We start from the raw sequence: 21,041 nt of genomic DNA on the forward strand, positions 1-21,041 counted from the left end.
GGTCAGGGGAGGGGGTCCCGCCAGGCAGGGCCAGGGCCGAGCCCGCCGAGCGCTCGGTCCCGCTGCCGGCCCCGTTCTACCGCCCGCGGCAAAGTAACCTCCACTGGTGTGCACAGCTCTGCTCTTACAGGGAAAAAGTGTCGGATTTACAGCTAACCATAATCCTGACAGAGGTGCGTTCAGACCTGCCTTTATTCTACCACAAGCCTGCACTGTTTAGCACAGCCGCAAACCACTTGGGCTTGGACTGTGTGCTTCTGGGGCTACAGTATTGTTCTGTCAACCCCACCCGCTAGTTCTTTCTAAAGGAAAAAAATAATTAATAGCTAGATTAATTTACCCAGCCTTCAATTTCTTGTTCCATTCATCTCCCGAGAAGCTTATAAACTTCATGTCATGGGAGATGCATGACTGCTGTCTCCAGCATAACAAGTACAAAAGTTTATGGAGACCACAGCTTTCACTCTGAATTCTCTACTTATTCTTCTTCAAAGTGGCATCAAGACTTGTTCCAGCCCTTCCCCTTAACTGTCCTTCCCTGTCCTGTCACTAAGTGTTGCTGTTGTTCTTTTGTTCTGCCTTAGAGAACACACTATGAGCCTTCTACTCAGGCTTTCAGTCTTCCAGGCTGTCCCAAGCACCCCCTTACCTCTCTACATGCCCCTGCTTTCTCTTCACCTCCTTTCGGTGATGGCCAGACTTCCAGTTTCTTTTCCTCCTGTCTTGTCCTAATTTGAAAACTTCTGAGCTCTGTGAGACAAACTGGAAGGTGTTTTCTTGATTAACTATCATCCTTTATCCTCTCATTCACTTATCAATTGCCTTCACCTGGCTTGTTTGCCTGATTTGGGTCATGATTCTATGGGTTTTGTTCAAATGGAGAACTTACTCCCCCAGCAATACAGACTCTTAAACTGGTCTGAAAACAAAGTGTATCAGAATGTATGTAACTCTATCAATCTTGAATCAATTTTTCAATCCATAATCTCGCTGTTCTCATTCATTTGGAGAGTCATTTGCAGGACTCTCCAAAGCATGAGGGAGAGAAAGTATTGGAGATCCCGAAACTTTTACAGACTCTGTATGCAAATAAAATTACGTTTTTAAAAACCATAAGTAAGTTTAGTTATGTACATACCTGTTGGATGCTACCTATATAACTTTCATGAGAAAAAAAACCCAAAAGAGTTATTCTTACTGAACAGTTTGCCCACACCACAGCAGGAAGATCAAATCTTTAACAGGGCACTCTGATAGCAGTAGCACCACACATTTCTCTCTGGCCTTTCTCCTTCCCCCAGGTAACCTCAAAATAAAAAGTGCTGAAAATGAGCCTCAGCCTCCTTGGATTTCAGAAGCTTTGGCACAAAAAGCCTATAGGCAGGACTGGAAGTGTTTACCTCTCATCTGGACAAGCAATTTCTCCAATTATAGCCAAATAATAAGTAAACCCCTAGTTTTAATTAGAATTAAAGAAGATTTAAGATTAGAGTTGATAGCAGTAGTATGATTCAAGGTAGCAGGTGAGTCCCTGATCAGGACCACTCACTATTTGGTGCTTATCTAATGGAGATGAACTAACAGCCACCTGGAGAAAAGGTCAAATCCTTTCATCTGGATATCAGCATATTTCATTGACACCCCAGATCTTACATTTCTGCAGCTGTAAGCCAGGAGTTTTTCCAGCCTTAACACCTGAATTGTTTTATGTGCTTTAGATATAACCCCTCAGATTCCTATTGCAACAGGACAGAGATTTTGTTTAATAAACCAAATTAATTTTATTATGCCTCTTTCCTCAGTAAAGCACTCATATAACGTTGTAATCATATGTCACTAAAGGGGGTTATATGCAGAAATATTAATCCACATACCCTGCATTGCAAGGGCCTGATCCAAAAGCCATTGAAATCAGTGAAAAGATGTAATTAAAGTGAGGGTGGCTGCCAATATGTAACAAGCATCTTTGAACTGACTGGATAAGATTGCAAACAAATTAGTGTAACTGAACTGAAAAACTGAGAATATCCACCTTTTGGATGGTAGTTTTAAACCTAAGGGCAGGAGATAATGAAGCCTAAACACATGCCTATGTCAGGATAAAATTTTTCCCTCAGAAACTGGGAGAAAGGAATAAATATTACCTGGCAGTGTCTTGTTACAGAGAGTGATTTTTCGGGTGACTTGAAAAACAGTCAGTCATCCTACTGAAAGTCTTGAAAGGATCAAATCTGCAAACAAAATTATTTAGACAATTTGATTCTTAAAAATAAATATGTAAATCCTAGTCTGGAGACTTCATCCCAGCTAGAAACTCTTTGAGGATGTTAGATAATGTGCCTTATCCAGATCTAAGATAGAAAATTTCTGCACAGGTTCTACAAAGGGTTAAACTTCTCCTGTTCCTTTTTAAATCAAAGTGTTTGTGGATACTCAGATTTCAAGAGGTCTCAGTACTTCTGCAGTAGCAAGCCCTAGGTTTTTTATAGTACCTTGGCATGCTGGCCCCCTAGCACAACAGTACCTTTAATAAATTGGGCTTTCATTTAAGGGTCCTGTGATTTGTTGCTGCGAGCTAAAGGCAGTGGTTACCCTAGAACTGTGTCCTTTCATACTGTGGATATATTGTATTGCTCTAGCACTGCACATTTGTTAAAAAGGCTGTTATTTGAAAGGTTAAACTTTTCACTTCGCTCATGAAAACATGTGAGAAAGGAGAAAGGCAGAGCTATGGATTTGGTAGTGACTCATTTCACCAGGTTGTAATAAACTTAACACCATGTCAAAGTTAAAGAGCTTCTGAACTTGCAAGGTCTACCAAGTGACACATTCCAGAGTGGAGTGGAGCCCAAGGAGCAGCGAGTGTGCCAGGCAGGCAGGTCCTGCTCCCTGTGCCTAAAAAGCTGCGCTGCCCATATCTCCAGGTGGGGGGACAGTGCTGGCAGCAGGGATGAAGCCAGTCCGTTTTCCCTCAGCACGGTGAGGGTGAGAGGAGCAGAGCTCACTCTCCTGAGTGCAGGCAGGGTCCCTGCTGCCACGCACATGAGTGCTGGCTGCTGAGGGCCTGGCCGCTGCTGGTGTCTTGTTATCTGCGGTGTGCCAGCTGTGCCACCAGCACTGCTGCTTGCTTTGGCATCAGGAATTCCTAAATGGTTTTTGGCCTTTTTGTTTGTCTTGTTTTCTGTTTTTCCCTTTTAAATTTCCTTGGCCCTTTTCCCAGCCTGTTGGACTACTGCAAGAGAAAATGATATGATCAGACTGGTGTCGTATGCATATTGAATTCCTGGCATATGCATGAGGGAAAGAAACTGTCTCCCAGAGCCAGAAGATGAGGCAGATAAATGGCCAGTATGGGAGAGTGCTGAACACTCAGCTAAGTAAAGAAAACCTCAAGCCAGACACTGATGTGGGAACGTTGTGGGACCTGTACTTAGAAACTGAATTATTTGGGCTCTCGTTCTGCACTTAAGGCAGGGGGACAGAAACACGGAGTTCACAGAGCTTCCATCTCCCTGCATGTCTGTAGGTGCTGCTCTGGGCAGAGCACCCAGCAGACAGCAGGGCACACTGACCCAGCCATCCTCCTCCCCCCTGGCCTCTGACAGTGTGGGACAGACACAAATATTATTGATGGGTAATGGGTGGGACCATGGGCACCTTACCACTAACTTGGGAAGCTTAAAATACATGCATACATTTTTCTAACTCTAAAAGTAATTACACATCTTCTTTCTTTTTTAAACCTTCTTAACCATCAGCACAACAATCACACAGCCATCCTTAGCTATATAAAGCAATATGACTTACAAAAACTAAATCAAGCAGATGAATAGTAAAAATCTCATCTCCAAACTCCAAATTTTGTATTTTCCTATGTTTCCTTGTCTGTCCTTCAGCTGTTCACACCATGATAGTCAATCATTCCTCCATTACACCAGGTTAATTCACTTTGTTTCATGGCCTGTCATCACAGTTTAAAGGGTTATTTTCTCTTGATTCTGAGACTTTAGAATAAGACAAAGCTGTTCAAGGAAAGAATGAGAATAAAAAAGGAGAAAATACAGAGAGAAAAAGTAATTTTCAAGTTAAGAAACCTTCAAGAGCACTGCTCATTTTTTCAGTGGGGCTCAGGCTTTTCCTGCAGGCAAGATGTGTGCTCAAACTCAAAATTAACAGGTCTGGAGGTACTGTTGACTAATTATTATTCCCATACAGGCAAAGTTTCAAGAAAGAAAGTGTTGTTACCATGAAATATCCATCAACGTTAGCTGATTCAAGGAGAAATTCCAAATACGTTTGTGTGTACTACACACATGAATTGCTGAAAAATTAGAATTAGGGCTTGAGATCTCGCTCTCTCTCTTTGGACTTCTTGCCACTCTGGAACAACAGAGAGGCTGTAATTGGCATGCAAACACACTTCTTCACTGCCCAAACTCCGTTCACAGTCAGTACAGGGTCCCTTTTTCACTGTGGGACTGCTGTGAAATGTTCCCTTACAAAACCAACTCGGTGGTGTCAGGCAGATGTGCAGCACAACATGAAAAAGTGTGGCTGTTTTCTGAGCATAGCAAGGAAGTTACTGCTTTCCTAGAGAGATTTCTACAGCACTGCCCTATCTCTGTCCCAGCCCCTGTGATCTCCACGTGTCGCTGTGTTCAAAAGCACAGGGGGAAGGAGGAGGAGAAGCTCCTGTCCCTACTCCCATCCAGTCTCCTGCAGCTCCAGCATTCCATGGCCAGCCTAGGCACGGGCTGGACCAACACACGATGCCCTCAGGGCCTGGCAGGCACTTACTGCCTGTAAAAACCCTACACCAAACAGACAATTAGCACTTTAAGGTACTTTTTCCATCTCTGCTAAAGCCTCTGATCTTGAAAGAGCATTTGGACAAGCTTTTAATGATTCTACCCACTAATACTATTTAACATTTCTTCAGTCAGTAGCATCCTGGTAAGGAGATATTCATGTTGTCATCAGAACTGATTCCTTCTCTGTTGGCTCCTCCTCTACTACTGCCACTGAGTTCTTCCTCTCCCCTTTTTTCTTAATTTTTGGAAATGGTCAGAATATTTTCGTAGAAAGGTAAAGAGTATCCTTTATCCCTGGTCTGTGGTCTATTCCAGGGGGAAGCAAATGCTTTCAGGTCCCAAGAATACAGCGTGCTCACTGGTTTCTTGCTTGTCTGCTTATTCACAATTGAACTGCTTTCTTTGCAATAAGCACCAGTGATTTGTCACATGCTTAGCTCCCAGACCAAGCACACTGTTAGGTCAGTGTAATTACTCTTTCTGGATAGTTCCCCAGAAGGAAAGCCGAGGCTGAGTTCACAATTCACACCCTGTATGGTAATGGCCATACAAGGGCAGCAATACCTCAGAACATTGTGGGCAGCGCTGAAATTGGGTTGTAGCTGGAAGAATTTATGAATCTGCCATTCCTTTATCAGTTACCATTACAGAACTAGTGGGACATTTCAATTTAATTTCTACTGCAGGTAGTGTTCCTCTTGAAGAATTTTAAGAAATACCATTTAGTGAAAGAAAGTGTAATTTTTACATTCTTCCACCATATAAATCACCACAGCAACTAAGACTGACTTGTGTTTTTCATGACAGCTCTTTCCTTAACAGCCCATATCTTGAGACACTTTATGAAAGCCTAATAGCTTTTTTTTTTTGGCAAAAATTAATCTTCTTATGACTTAACTTGCCCCCTGCATGGCAGCAGACGGTGAGAGCGATTGCTTGAAGGCACTGACTCTACTTGTAATGGTTACCTAGTCTTTGCCACTGGTTAAAGAACCCTGATTTAGTGGAAGACACTTCCCACAGGCAAGTGGGGGGTAGTACTCAGAAAAGAGTAGCATATGTCTCTAAGTGATAGTAATACCAGCTGAAAACATTTCTGTGATTACAATATTCTGCAGCTGGGGTTTCACCTCACTAAAATCTGAATGTTTGTGTATTATTCCCCACTTCAGAGAAATAAAATAAGGTCCAATATGATCATAAGGAATGACATTACTTCAATGAACAGTGGAATCTCACAGCCCATGGAGGATGAGTTTGTACATCATTATCAGATCCACTTACCATATTTAATGTGCTCCAAGTAGAGACTGAAATAGTTTCAGATCCTAGAAATAAAATATGCATCTAGCATGGGCGCTGACTATGCAGAGGACTCCTTTTAATGAAATAAAATTCAGGTTTATTGAAAATTTCAGCTTGTCCCTATTGTTCCTATTGTACAAGGGAAGTTTTTGACAGAAAAGTATTTTTACTGGTAATGGCAATCTTTGTTAAAATTTTGTAAAAGCTGAACCATGATCATTAGGAAATGAGCTCTCAAGCTTTTCATGACAGCTCTTTACAGAATTAGCTCCCAAACCTGGTTCGCAGCACTGGGACTGATATTTAGGACCCTGATATACCTATATATATTTTTTAATGAGAAATATGTATTACAATCTCCCTCCTTCTTGCAAGTTCCAACTAGAAATGCAAAGACATTTCAGCCATCATTTCTGCATTATTCAGCGCCAAAAAAATGCACAAAGCTCAGATGTTTTTGGGGAGCTTTTTTGAGCTAGAAATATAGGATATTCAAACATTCTTATTTTCAGAACATGTATAGAGTTTTATGCTTTAAAATTTGACAGCTGACCCATCATTACTATGATCTATTTTCTCTAGTTGCACTGATATGTTAAGCTGTATAATGTAGTCCAGTGTGATTGACAGAGCCTGGAAGCAGTGGATATTTTGAATCTGGCACATCTCTCTGTGTTAAACAGTGTTGCACATAAACACTTTTTAGCATGAAAAGCTTTTTCCTTGAAGGAACAGAGGAGGGGATGAATGGCTTTTAATCCATAAGCTCCCTGATCTAGCAACACACCAACAGATAATGTCCTCAGATTTAATGAATTAGTGTGTCCAGTACCTGGCAGAAAATGGTTAAAGAAAAAAAAATTTAAAAAGAACGGCAGTTGGATATTGTTTGGCATCAAGGATAATGCTTTTTAAGCACCTGTTATTTTCCTGACACTCATTCTTGGTGGGTCATTCCATCATATGATTGACTGCTTGTTAAATCAAGTCTATCCAGTAAGAATTTTCCTCCTGAGGCCTTCTTCAAGCCCTGCCTACTTACCTTTTTGATTTCTTTCTTAAATCTCTGGATAAACCTTTCCTATCCTTTTTAATTGGCATACCTCATATATTTATAGTCTCTCCACAATCCAATTTTGCCGCCTCTTGACTGAGTTTATGAACCTGCTCAGTCCTGTCTTTCTCTATTGAGGAATCTCTCTGGCCTTTTCATTTAGTGCTTGTTTTTCCCCAGCCCAGCAACGTTACATATCTGATGGCACAGGCTGCCACTAATGAGAGTTGAGTTTAAAGTGTGGTCCAAGTGATAACCCTGCACAAAAACGGGTAAAATCAAAGGTGCTGCACACACCAAACTGACAGCAGAACTTTGCTCATCTCCTTCAGAATTGGATTGTCCATCTCAGGAGTTACTTTACAGCAGATGCTTTTTAGCACTGGTTTGTGTAAGACTACATTTTTCTGGTTCAATTATGGTTGAATTGCAAAGTTAAGCAGATGCACAACTTTTGCCCAAACAGAAAGGAACTTTCTTTAAATCTACACATTCAGCTTTCACTGCTCTGGAGAAAGTGCTTGACAAGTAGAGAGTAAAGAGAGGACCTGTGTTATGGGACTAATATATTTTACTTTCTCAATACTTTTTAATTTATGGAATATTTAAGGTCAAATGTCAAGTGATAAACAAAATGACCTGATTTAATAGTTCAGTGTTTTGTTCAACAGATGATTTCAAAACCAGCCTTAATAATGTCACCATTGTGAACCCCATTAAAATCCAGTTTATTGGAAATACAGTAAATTATACAGCCAAATATTTAAGAGGTATTACTTCTCTTTTCCTACATAACAGAGGAGCTCGAGTGGCATGGGAGAAGCTGGTGGAGTTCAGTCAGAAAGAGAACATGACCTGGTAGTTCTGAACCACGTGCATGTAGTATAAATGTGTGTTCACACACATATGTGCTGATACACAAAGAAATACATATATGTGTAAACATACATAACAGCTAATTCAGAGTACTTTATTGCTCTGCTTACGGAAAGCCTTACTAGCTAGAAAGGTCCCCAGCTTTCATTTTTGCGATTTTGAAGGGCACAGTTTTCTGTCTGGATGGTTTTGAGGTGAGAATGAAGGATTTGTCTTCATTCCTTTCTGCAAAATTTGCAGCATGCTGGCTGACCAGGAGCGTTTCTGTTGGTCTTCACTACTAAATAATTATTTTAAGTGCACGGCTTCTGACAGTGGGAAATGCATGATGTTTGCATGCCAAACCTGCATATGTTTGCTCTGAAGGCAATATTGGCCTACACTGAGCTAAAAAATTAAAGTATGCTGCTGTTAAATTGCTTTGGCATCAAACAGAAATGATACAATGCCATTCATCACTTTGTTCGTTTAGAGGTTAAAGTTTTTATGCAGCTTAGCATAACTTTGTATTACCTTGCTAAAAAAGTATAAGCTGCTGTGAAAACATGCAATCTGTTTGGACTGGCATCAGCATTTTGGTACCAGTGGAACTCTGAGAACCAGGTTCCCTGTACCCCTTCTGTACCTGTGAGCCAGCAGAGGGAGCGAGAAGCGCTGTCCATGTCCAGCATCTGTGAGACATTAGAAAATTCTGGCTAGAGCTGACATGTCAGCGCTGTCCTTGGAGCCTGATCTGGGAGATGCTGCTTCCCGAAGTCTTTGTGATGAACACTGCTTCCTAGTCCAAATTCTTAGTGTCAGTTTTTAGCTTTTGCATCACACACAGTTCGATTAGCAGGATCTTCCACGTGAAGCTCAGAGATACTGGTCTGCAGCCAGCCATGCAGAGTCCAGCCAGGGCTGTAAAAGCTATGGAGAAAACAAGCACCAGAGTTTTAAGTAGAAAAGAGTAATTTGATGACCCAGACAGGGCTATTCCTAGCTAAAATTTCTTAGCACCTTGTAGGCTTGGCTTTCACACAAGAAGAAAAACAAATTAAGAATCTTACTAATTATACCAGTGGTCCTGCTGACAGAGCTATTGGGCTGAAGGGAGGCACCCAGAATGAATTTTGCACCCTTTCTTGACAAAAAATAAGTTTGACCCAAGAATTGTGCAAAATGTTTACGTTTTTCTCTTCGTACCTAAAATACCAGCAAAGGATTATTTCAGACCCTTACATAAGGTTCCCATAATGCTAGTGGCAGAAATGACATCAGTTTTTAAAGCATAAAAGGCACCTCATCTAGGCTCAGAAATGTCAGTAGTAATTACAAACTTTGTTTTCAGGTGTAATCAATTCTTTATTTATGGTGTGAAATGTTTTTTACCCTTTTGAACTTTCACCATTCTAAGCCAAGCAATATTGTTGGCATGTTCCTTTAAAAATAATTGCTTCTGAACTGAGAAATTGAATGTCAAGTTCCAAGTTGATGTAAATTAAATGGGTTGCACTAATAGTCTGGCCCGTGGTAGGAGTGAGTGTTTCGATTCTGGCTTTGACTTCAGGACATGACCTCTTGATCACACAGGTCAGCAGAGATGGGAAATATCGAAGAGGTACCCCAGGTTGACGTGGGGAAGAAAGTGTCTAGAACTGATGTATCACAAACTGTCTGATCCATTAAACAGAAGCAATGTCAGGCTCCTCAGAGAATAAAGCTTAGTTGTCACAGGTCATTATGCTCTTCAAAAAAGAGTTGGAAGGAAAATCACGATGATGGAAATCCTCAAGGCTGTCATGTACACATAATCTTCTAAACCTTCCTGGATTAACACTGCCAAGCCTGTGCACAGGGGGAAGGGAGTAAAGAACCCAAATATTCTTAACTTCTACAGTGCAATTATGTGCCAGATTTCCCACCTGTAGCTGTTAGAAAGGATTATTTTATAAGATACAGCATTTTAAAATTGAAAGCAGGACATCTGTGCAGCTGAGACTCACACTTACGTGACCATGTCTTGAGAAGAATTCCATCCATGAGAGCAATCACATTCACAAGGTCAGGCAATACACAGTTCTTCAAAGGGAAGGAGCTGGTGAATTGGGCTGAAGTTTGTATTTTTCTTTTTTATTGAAGGCTATCTCCTGCCTTTAAAACTGGCTTTCATTTCAACTTCTGAGCAACCCCAGCTCTCTCAGTCTCTCCTCATGACAGATTTTCCAATCCCTCAGTCACCTTCAGGGCCCTTGGCTGGACCTGCTCCTTCTTTGTACCTGGGGAGCCCAGAGCTGGGCTTGGTGTGGTCTCCCTGGTGCTGAGCAGAGGTGAAGAGTCACGTCCCTTGACCTGGTGGCAACACAATTCCCAGCACAGCCCAGGAGGCCGTTGGCCCTCTCTGCTGCCAGGGCACACGGCTGCCTCGTGCCCAGCTTGCTCAGAGCACAGCAGGGCTGCTTTCCAGCCAGCTGGCCCCGGCTTCTCCTGCTGGATGGGCTCATTTGTCCCCACATGAAGGACTTGGAGAATCCCTTTATAGAATTTCACAAGGTTCTTGAACATTCCCTGTTTCCCCAGCCTGTTGAGGTCCCTCTGAATGGCAGCATAAACTCTCTGGTGCACAAAGAGCTCTTTCACATTTTGCATACACATATGCATGTATATATATGTGCATGTGTGTGTATATGTATATATATATATATATATATATATATACAGTTCCCATTTTAATTGTTAATAAATAAGAAAATCACTTTAATGCTTTTGTTGGATTGGACTCAGGAGTTTTGCAGTTTGCTGGCAATTAATTATCACTGATGAGTCCCAGGTCTAAGGTCGTCTCAAGGACGTAAAGAATATGTTGGGATTTTGAGTAATAAAAATAAGCAGATAAAGTGAGCACCGAAACTAATTTTATGTGATATACTACATAAAAGCTCTTACATTAATTGTTCCCTGTAGCATCTAGCTCTTAATTATACAGTGTTTGCTAATAAGAGGAACAAGTGATAAAGCCGAGTATTTTTATGTCTGTTCATTGGCACTGTTTGAAATAAACTCGGAGGTGACTCTAGTAAGGCACAGCCTGCTTCTGTTTAGGTACCTGGACTGATTTTTTCAAGTACAAGGAGAATTTCAAAGAAGCTAAGATTGCCTTTTACTGATGACCTGGATGCTGATCCCTTTAAAAATATTTGAATTAACTTAGAAAAGGACTTCTGTTGATTGTGTAAGGAGAACCAGATTAAGGAAAACACTCTCGTTCCCTGGCTGACAATGAACTTTGCACTTTCAATAAACAGTCTTGGAGAGAAGAAAAAAACCCTGGTATAGACAGCTAATTTATGCTGATAATTAACTGCTAGAAGTAGATTTGGTGGATCTGATTCAGATTGCTCTCCCACTGCTGTAATTCTTCGAGTCTGGCTGTGCTAACAACATGACACTAACACAGAGAATTATAGTGATCAATACAATTACGGCTGTAGTCTCTGTCCTGTGGGCACTATTTTTTCTTAGCAAAGAGGGTTCAGAATCTGTTATTAGACCTGTTTGTGAGGCTAAAACATCATGGTAAAACACTGCCTGTAGTACCAAATAAAGAAAACTATTTAAATGCTGTGCTGTGAAAAAGTCTGCACAGCTACAGAAGTTAACCATAACACACAAAGACATAGAAAAACTAGATTTAATCTAGCTAAACCACATACCTCTAATATGCTCCAGGAAATTCCCCATAAGGCGGCCAGGATTCCATGGCAAGCGCACACAGTCTTAGCTGAGGTCCATGCTTTCCCACTGCCATCAGGATTGCTATGTGACCAAGCAAAAATGAAGCTAGTTTGGGTCTCAATCTTCCCAGCCTCGAGATGAGTTAAGCATATGAAATCTTGGATGAACAAAGCCACCATTTAGATGAGTTTTCCCACTACAAAGGGACTAACACTGCAGGGAATGAGGGGAGTGAACACTGCTGCTGAAGTGAAAAGAGGTACGATCCTCTGCCATTCCCACCAACAGAGAGCTGGACTGAAAGATCACAGCCCAAAGTCTCAGGTCATCTGCATCTACATCCTCTCTAGAGCAAGTCACAGCTTATCCAGGAAAGAAAACACACATAAAAAGTAATTTTTTAAAAAAAAGTTAGTTTGGCATAAAAAGCTTGGATTATTTTCTATATTTGAAGTGCTAATAAATTCCGTAAATACTCTAGGAACAGAGAAATGTAATTATACAAGCATAGATACAGATCATACCCATGCTTTTTACACAGTCATGCTGTGCACAGCTCAAAATACGCTCAGCATAACCATGTTATGTGCACTCACCCATTCATATTTTACATTTTTCTATTCTCACATCTCCATTATCAATTAAACTCTATAGGCCCTATTAAAACTATGATTTTCTGGCCTTCTGACTTTTTCAGTTTGTTTCAATAAGGACTGACAATGAAGTTATGTGAACACAGTCACTTTTGCATGTTGTGGAGATTCACATTAGTTGTAACAAAATGAGAAAATCCTGCAAATGACTGAAATTTTCCAGAGCACCACTTCCAGGGCAGAAGCCGTTTCACACTAGACAGCACAGCGGCCGTGCTTGCCTAGCTCAGTTAAAGCAAATAGGAAACAGCCAACAAGAGACAAGGTAGAAAATCCCTTTTAGTGGAGACAAGGCACTGAGTGCATTTCTCAATGGGTGTGTTCATCAACAGCAAGGACTCTCCTAAAGCCCTTAAGTGTTTGTAGGATGGAAAATTAATTTGTTTTCTAATTCCAGAGTGAATCGTATGCTCCAAACAGATTTTCAAGTCAATGAAACATGACCCTGTATGATCTAATTAAACAACTCAAAGGTATTGGTGGTTTTAAGATCCCTCTGGATATACTTCAGTTCAAATGCACACACATCATCTGTAGGGACAAGCTCATAAATCTACGAAAAATGCAAATCAGATCATTAATGCTTTGCATTTGACAGTCTTGCCACAGTTTTCTAAAAGGTAAAACATGATAAAATCCTGAATTACACATACTCTTTTTACAGGTTATAGAGAACACCAAAATAACCCCATACTGGAAAGCAGAACACCAAATCTCTTTCTTTGTCTTCTAAATATCTGGTCCTGAATCAGGTATAAAATAACAAATTCTCTGAAACCTGCTATTACAATTTCTTCTCTGGATGATGCCCTGACCCTTTGAGTGGAGCACTGGACCAGATGATGACATCTGAGGGTCCCTTTCAACCTAAATTTTTCTATGATTCTGTCCTAATTCTCTGTGTTTTGCGAATTGACTTCTCTGCTCCAGTGCACATGACTGTTTGATTACAAAAAAAATAATCTATGGCTGGTTTTTTTCTAAATTGTTTCCAGTCTTTTGTCTCTGGTATTGTTCCAATGGTCTCCTTTCCCCACTCTCAATTGTAGCTCAGATCTCTGTGAAGACTTTATGTATGATCTGCAGAATTTCTTAGCATCCCTCACACATCCTATATAGATCGATAGCCCTACACATGCACTCTGTCCTCTTACTGCCCAGAAATGCCCACGTGTCTGACAAGAATTCTGTCTCAAATGCCAGCGCAAGTATCTTTGGGGGCACCATTGATTCCTGTATTTTTATTTCCTTTTTCCCAGTCACATCTTTCATCTGTTTTGTCTCCAAAATCTTACCTAGTCTTTTTTCCATCACCTTTTTCCATTTTAACCTGTCACACCCTGTGATTATGCTCTCCCTCCTCTCTTCTCCCCTTCCTATCTCATACCACCAACATGGCCATAGCTACAACATGTTTGTGCAGCCAGAAAACTAACTCCAGAAGGATGCTGCCTGGGAAAACCGGGCTGCCACAATTTGATTTTCTTCCTTGCCTCCATCAGTCAAACACAGCAGCAGCTGCCTCATTCACCCATATATAAAGCTGACTCTAGAAGCAGGGAAATGAAAGGAAAATGAGTGCCACGCAGGGACATATTTCACTCTTCAACGAGTTTTTCTTTACTCCAGATTCAGACCCTAATCCCGCAATTGGATCCACATGGCTGGCTGTGTAAATTGAAGCAGGGGCTGGAGGTGCAGGCTCCCAGCAGCAGTGTTGCTGTGCTGCCCTTGCAGGACACGGCCCCTGGCCCTTGCCAGGCAGTGTCCCCTGACCCCGGCCGTGCCGCGCGCGTGGCTGCGCCGGGGCCCTCGTGTCTGCTCGGGCCTGCCTCGTCCCCCCAGCAGCTGGAGCCAAGCTCAGCCCCGACGGCTGGTTCCAATACTTCTAAAATAAAATAAACACACCCAATCTCACTAAACAACTAATCACCTACAGCATGTACATGATTTTCTTCTTCTCGCTTTTTTTTTTTTTCTCCAAATGAAAACTATTTTAGGTGTGACAAAACATGTGAAACAAGTGGAAAAACATTTCCAAGTACTTTTGGTCTCAGAAAACCTTTACTGATTGACGAGATTAAGGGATTGGGGGTTTTTACCACTTTAAAAAAAATCCATTTTTACTGAAAATTCGAACTAGTCTATGAAACTGGGGGCCAGCAACATTTAAAAAGATTGAATTACAGCATGCCATTCTGAATGTAGCACATTATGAATTCCATATCCCTCAGCTAGAGTGACATATTTAATGATTAAGCCAAGCCACTCAACTCTATTTCTATTTTAATTTTTTTTCCTAGCCAGTATTAACTTTACATGTACATTTCAAATGGCAAGAGGAAAAATAGCAGAATAGTGAATTTGTCTGCAATAAAGGAATAACAAGGTCTTACAACTTTTTGAAATTAGAGTTGTGTGAAAGGTATCATGTGCAAATTAGCCCAATGTTAACAAATGATTTTTATCCTACGATTTTAAAGAATCCTGTTCTCCATGTGCTCCAGCTCTGCTCTGTGTTCTGTCCTTCATTTTACACAAGCTTTTCCTGCCAGGAGAGCAACAGAAATTGCCATGCAAGAGCAGAGCACTGGTCACATTAAGTTCGGTATCGAATGCAAGCCTGTTCTTTACTGAGGAAAAACAGGAGAAAAAAAATCATCCATTTAAATACCCCTCACTTGCTCTACACTGATGTACATAAGAGGAAAACCTCCTTCCTGACCTGCATGGTGACTGATTTATGCCCACAAGCATGGGGTTTAATTACGATGACACAGAGATCGTCAATTTATTTCCTTGCGCTTACTCACTCATGAACATGCATTTCCTCCTTCCAGCAAAAAGTAATTATCTCTTTGCAATTATCTGCACAGATGTGGCAAAGTTAGAATTTTCGTGATTGTGTGCTAAAACCTGGGGCCCTGAAGAATATATGCTCTGCCAGATCTTTCTGCTGGCCTCAGGATTAATGAGTCCCTTGAAGAGAGAGTTGTTTGCACCTGGGGTAGGATTTTATAACAGACATTTCCAAAATTCTAAAATGTAGGCAAAGGAAGTGCTTTTTCAAACTCTTTGTCTTCCATAAAGCAATTCTAAAGGGTATCCTGCAATCTGTGTTTCTCCAGGGTTTCCTCCTGCTTGCATTTGATACCTGTATGTGCAGGTAATAGTTTGACACACCTACACCTCAATTGCTGGGAATTATTTCATTCAAGGGAGGCCCAAAAACATGGAAAAATAGACTTGGAAGGGACAGACATGCAGGTATCGTTTGGACTGTCAGTGTGTCTAAGGCAGGATCTGCCAGTTTGCGTCTCATTACATTTTTGTCTCTAACCCATTTCTAAGGATCCACAATAGAGTTTACGGCTCCCAGTGGGCATCTTACACAAAGGCTTTGTTGTCTTCTTAGCATTAGAAATATTTTCTTACATCCAGGAACAGCCAGTGTGATCTGGATGTTCCTTGTGTGGGTCAAACCTGTGACTTTTTCACCTGATTACTGTGGTCTCAGGGCATAGTTTGCTCTCTTTTTCGTACTGAAAAACTCTTACCACGTCCCATTTCCTCTGCTTGTCTTTTGACTGAACAGCCCTACATTTTTAACCTTTTCTCACAAGCCATATTTTGTCAACCTGCAATCATTCTCATTGCTTTCCTCTGAATTGTTCCTAATTGATCCAAATCTTCCTTGCAGTGCAGAACTAAAAGTGGACTCAGTGTAACTGAAGCATTGCAGACTGAAACTATTGTTCTACCTGATTGCTGGTTATTCTGGCCTGAGACTGCAGAAACTGAGTGAGCCCTTCCAGAACCGAATACAATATTTTTCAGACCATTTCTCCAATTTCTTATGTTCATCTATAAAGGTCATTTTGTCTGTAACACAATCAAAAGTTTAACTTAACCCTGCTTTATCAGACAACTTATTAGGCAAGCTTTCTCTGCTAACAGCCACATCTTTTATGAAAACACCAACCAGAGCAAAGCCAGGACAATCCCGAACCATAATCAAATCCCAGTTTGACAGGGAATCCCTGACAATTACTTTCTGGGCAGGATGACACAAGTTTTATACCCGCTTTATGGTGGTTTCACATGGAATTTTCTCCTTGGTCAGATTATGAAAATGTTGTTAGACACAATATTTGACTGTAATTAGAGTATCTGCTCCTGACAGGTTTGTTCAAACTCCCACCAGTGGTTCTGGCACGGCTTTGAGTTTGCTGAATACCCTGCTCGGGGGCTCCCCTGTCCCACTGTGCTACCAGCCCCATGTTGTCACTGAGCTGTAATAGTGGATGTCTGTCCCCCCCTGTTGACTCTGTGTCTGCTCATAACCTTCCCTCAGAGTCCCATTGTCACAGTCACACTGCAAAAGGAATGACAGTTACTGAGAACCTCCAGCTTCTTCTCGCAGAGTTCCAAATAAGGTGCACGGTAAACATCAAACTGTAGCACGAGACATCTGAGTATCACTACTAGTCAAGTGCATTCACACTAACTTATCAAACCGAACTTTATTTTGTTTAAAGCTTTCTTTCTTACATTTCCAAAAGTCTGAGTTACATTCTTGATATATCTCACGATATTTAAACATATTATAGGAAAACTCACTCAATGCCTGTGTCAGAAGCTGGAAGAAGCAGCAGCTCTCTGAGCATCTCCATAAAAACAGTGGTGAACTGTAGATTAAATGAATCCAAAATTGTGTTCTGTGTATAAGTCTTTTGATGAACCTAAACACAAATGTGACACAAGGTCAGTAATTTCCTAATTAGGGAATAAATGAGTTGAGGGAGAAGAAGGAAGTGATAAACATAAGTGACAAAAATAATGTCTGCTGCTAAAATTATCACAGAAATAAGTAGTTAAATCTCCTGAACTCTATTTCCCCCTCATTAAATTTGGTCTAAATCAAAATGTCTTGCTCAAGAGCTGAAGAAAAAATATGTTTTAGTAAATAATTTTTTTCCTGTCTTTAGCACGCTCAAAAATCTAGAGACACAGACTGTCATTAAGTAGCGAGACCAAATGGAACAAAAATACCTTACAAAATAAGGAAACAAGATTAAATTTTACGTCTTTTCTATCTGCTTATTGAGATGTTTCTCTGAATGACAGTTTCTCTGAATGACAGTGACCATGAAAGAGTTGATCTGGATTAGCAAACCTTTTGAAAGGAAAAAAAGTCTTAGCAAACAACATCTTGTAGAACAACAAAAGCGACCAATCAGTTTTGAGCAGATCCTAATGATATGCATTTCTGTGAAACACAAACAACATTCAGTGTGAGCACGAACTTGGAGTAAAAAGAATTTAAATAGGATACATATCTATTGTGTAAGCAGTTTATTGGGTCTTACTTTAAGCCTTGTTGATCTGGCTTGGGCAAAATACACTATCAGACTACACCAGCAGGTACAGAAGTGGAGCAAGCTAATCCTGGAAAGGAAGCCTTTACACTAAGAACTGTTGTGAATTTTACAGAAGTTTGCTCTGTGGACTGCTTAAGTGCTAAACGATCTTTTTCTTTCGGAAACTTTCCTGTGGAAAAAGATGGTTGCAACTAGGATACAAGTTTACATCATTTTAATGACAGTGTTTACAGGTAAATATTCTCTTTTTGTGAATTTGTATGTGCACTCAGACTGTATTGAACATGTAGCACCTATCCAGGTTGCTTGCCTGTAGTTTCTTGATATTTATTTAGTGTCAGGGGACTGGAAAGGCAGAAGGCTGTAAGCAGATTTCTAACCAAAGGTGTGTCTCAAAAGTGCAATTTAAATAATAGTTTTATAATTATTTAATCAGAATGAAAAACAATGGCATTCAGCAGAATTATGCTTGAATAATTGCTTTTGTCATCCTGCTTCTGCAGGAAACCTTTGCTGCTAAATTTGAAAGAGGGAGTTTAATTAAGAGGTTTACAGTTAGAAAATAGCCACCATATAGTAATAATGTGTAAGTGAAAAAAGGAGACAGATGAGTGATGCTATCAAACTGAGTCAAAGGAACAGTTTAATCTGTGTTTTGAAAAAAACCTTCACAGGTGGGAAAAGTCATCATCTTAATTATTCATAATTATCTGAAATTTTATGTCAGTGTGTAATATTTAGAAGGGAAAATGCTGCATGATTCTACTTTTATTTTTCCTTTAAAAACACAAATATGCTTAGCTGAGCTAATGCATGTAACCACTGAAAAAAAATCATTGCCTTTGCACTTCTTTTGGTATGTTTTAAATCTTTTGAGAACACTTTTTTTACATGCTAACTTGAGCTATTTGAACTGCTTATACAGTTCTATAAATATGGACTAATCCTTTTATCTAGAGTGCTTTTATCTTGACTGACAATGGTCTTTGCTTGTATAGAAATTGGCAGATAACAAGCAATATCAACACCACTTGCAAGAACAGCTGATTTATTTGTTCTTGATATGAAAAAAGTGACTTGTAATTTGTCTTGTGGTGTGACCTATATTTGTTTGTGCTAATCATATTATGACATAGTAAGCCTATATATATAAGTGCATACATGTGTGAATATCTATATGCACAACTCGATAAAATAATTATTTTGCAATGTATTTTTAATGTCATTACTTAAAATATAAGCATTGTATTGAGACACTGAAATTACTATGAAATTTATGTATTTAAGTTGCTCTATCAGAGTCACTTTATATTTAATAACTGATATTATTCATTTTCTATAGGCAAAGAACACACTAATAATAATAATAATATGTGTACTTCCTCATAAAAGTGATTTTATTTCTTTGTTGGACATTGATGATTTCTTTTATCAAATGTCTTATCTGAATTTAAAGATAGAAATAGATATGATTTCCAAAAAAAGTTTAGCATTCTCATGAAATTATTTTGTTAATTTTATGTCTTATCTGATGAAGTAGAGAACAACACAGGTACTAAAGAATGTTGTAAAGTTAAATGCATCTGAATCATCCTTTCCACAGGCAAGTCACCATTGCAAAGTGAGACTCAGACCACAAGTTACAAGGCAAAGGGAATGTCTGGCAGGTGCTGTGGGACAATAAAGTAACACACAGAGAGTCACCACACCCTGATGAAAATGCAACAGCTAAGGACCTAGCCATTCACAATGCTGATTGTTTTATGAAAGGTTTCACAGGGGCTCCCAGTCTATAAATCCTTAAGCATCGTCTGTCCACTCTGAAGCCCTGTGACAAAGCTAAGCACAACCTGATCCAACTGCTTGTTGGACTAATTTTTATCTCTGACACAAAAATCTGAAGAGACCTGCATTTCTACAGCCATCATATTAAGACTGAGTTGTACAAAAGACCTGAGGACACATTGTTCTCAATGTCAAAGCAGGGAAGGGAGCAGTATCAGGCAGGAGATGTACTAAAACATTGACCAAAACAGGACATAGCTCACAGTAACTTCACTTTTCATATACCAGAATAGCAAAAGCAGGACAAGTTACTAACACTGAAATTACCACAAACTGGACAAAGCAGACATGGCTCTGGCCCCCAGTCAGGAACGGTTTCGGAACTGCACTTCTCTTGGAGAAAGTCAGCCCCAATGAGTTGTATTTCTGCCAGATGCCACTACCCATTAAGGTATACACAGACATCTCTCATTGGAATAAAGATGAGCCTGGCTGGGAAACTGAGAGAGACTGCTGCAGTAAAACCCCACTGCCAGGCCAGGGACATGGCACTAGCTGTGCTCGGTAGTCTGAAGCTTCAAGTGGAGAGTCAGTGTATGCTTTAATTGAGGAGGGATGGGTGAGTTGGATCACTGCAGAGAGAGTCTTCTGTGTACCTGCTATGATCACTTCACTCTGGCTGATCTTTGAAACAAATCTCTCCCAGTTCTCAGTTCCCTCCTGGCTCTCCTCTACTTACCACTCCCCAAGATGGGTCCAGTTACAGCTGTGATTGAATGAAGTGGACAGGCAAGGAATTAGCCTGGGTAACTACACTTATCTACTGCTATTTGAAGCAATTCGTTGTGGCTGAATGCTGCTCTGTAATTTTCCATGAGAAATGGCTGTTTTGTTATAGAAATAAAGCTCAATGTGAATTTGTACATGAATGTAAGTGTAGTGCCTGGTACACTCAGCTGCCACTCCATGAACCTCAGCACATCACATTACCTGATTTACAGGCAGCAGTTTTGCTGTGGGGATGGATGAAATATTATCTATTTAATTTGTGCTGATGATACTAATTTGAAAACTAACTGCAAAGTGTTTCTCATTTTTCTCTAAGATAACTATGAAGGGAAGTGAAAATGTTAAGAGTTTTACTTAGCATGAGTTATCAAACAGGTATTTGGATATTTTGGCTGCTTCCAAGAGAGATGAGAAACAGATTTTCCCTGATCCACTGAATGTATATCGGTCACTGGGTTGCTCAAGGGAGAAGTTACTGTAATTACCACTTTATAGATGAACAACAGTGCAGAGGGATAAACAGATTAGTTTTACAAGAGGAACAGATTTGTTTTTCTTTGTGAAGTGTGATGCAGCAGACTCACTTAGGCCACATCTCTCAAATTACAGCAGAGTTGAGATGAGGAGTTCTCCTTTTACCAGATATACCAGAAGCCAAGCATTATATGGAAGA

General features: G+C 40.2%; 1 protein-coding gene across 1 annotated transcript in view; it reads left to right on the plus strand.

Moving 5' to 3' along the window:
- CRB1 (crumbs 1, cell polarity complex component) overlaps positions 1–21,041 on the plus strand; it is a 101,221-nt gene that overhangs the window by 39,341 nt on the left and 40,839 nt on the right. Inside the window, exons 5-6 of the mRNA XM_017729584.1 lie at positions 1,011–1,116; positions 17,932–18,027. Coding sequence (XP_017585073.1) covers positions 1,011–1,116; positions 17,932–18,027 — 202 coding nt within the window. The remainder of the gene's footprint in view (positions 1–1,010; positions 1,117–17,931; positions 18,028–21,041) is intronic.

This window comes from Corvus brachyrhynchos, unplaced genomic scaffold (genome assembly GCF_000691975.1).
Source record: "Corvus brachyrhynchos isolate BGI_N302 unplaced genomic scaffold, ASM69197v1 scaffold101, whole genome shotgun sequence".
NCBI lineage: Eukaryota > Metazoa > Chordata > Aves > Passeriformes > Corvidae > Corvus > Corvus brachyrhynchos.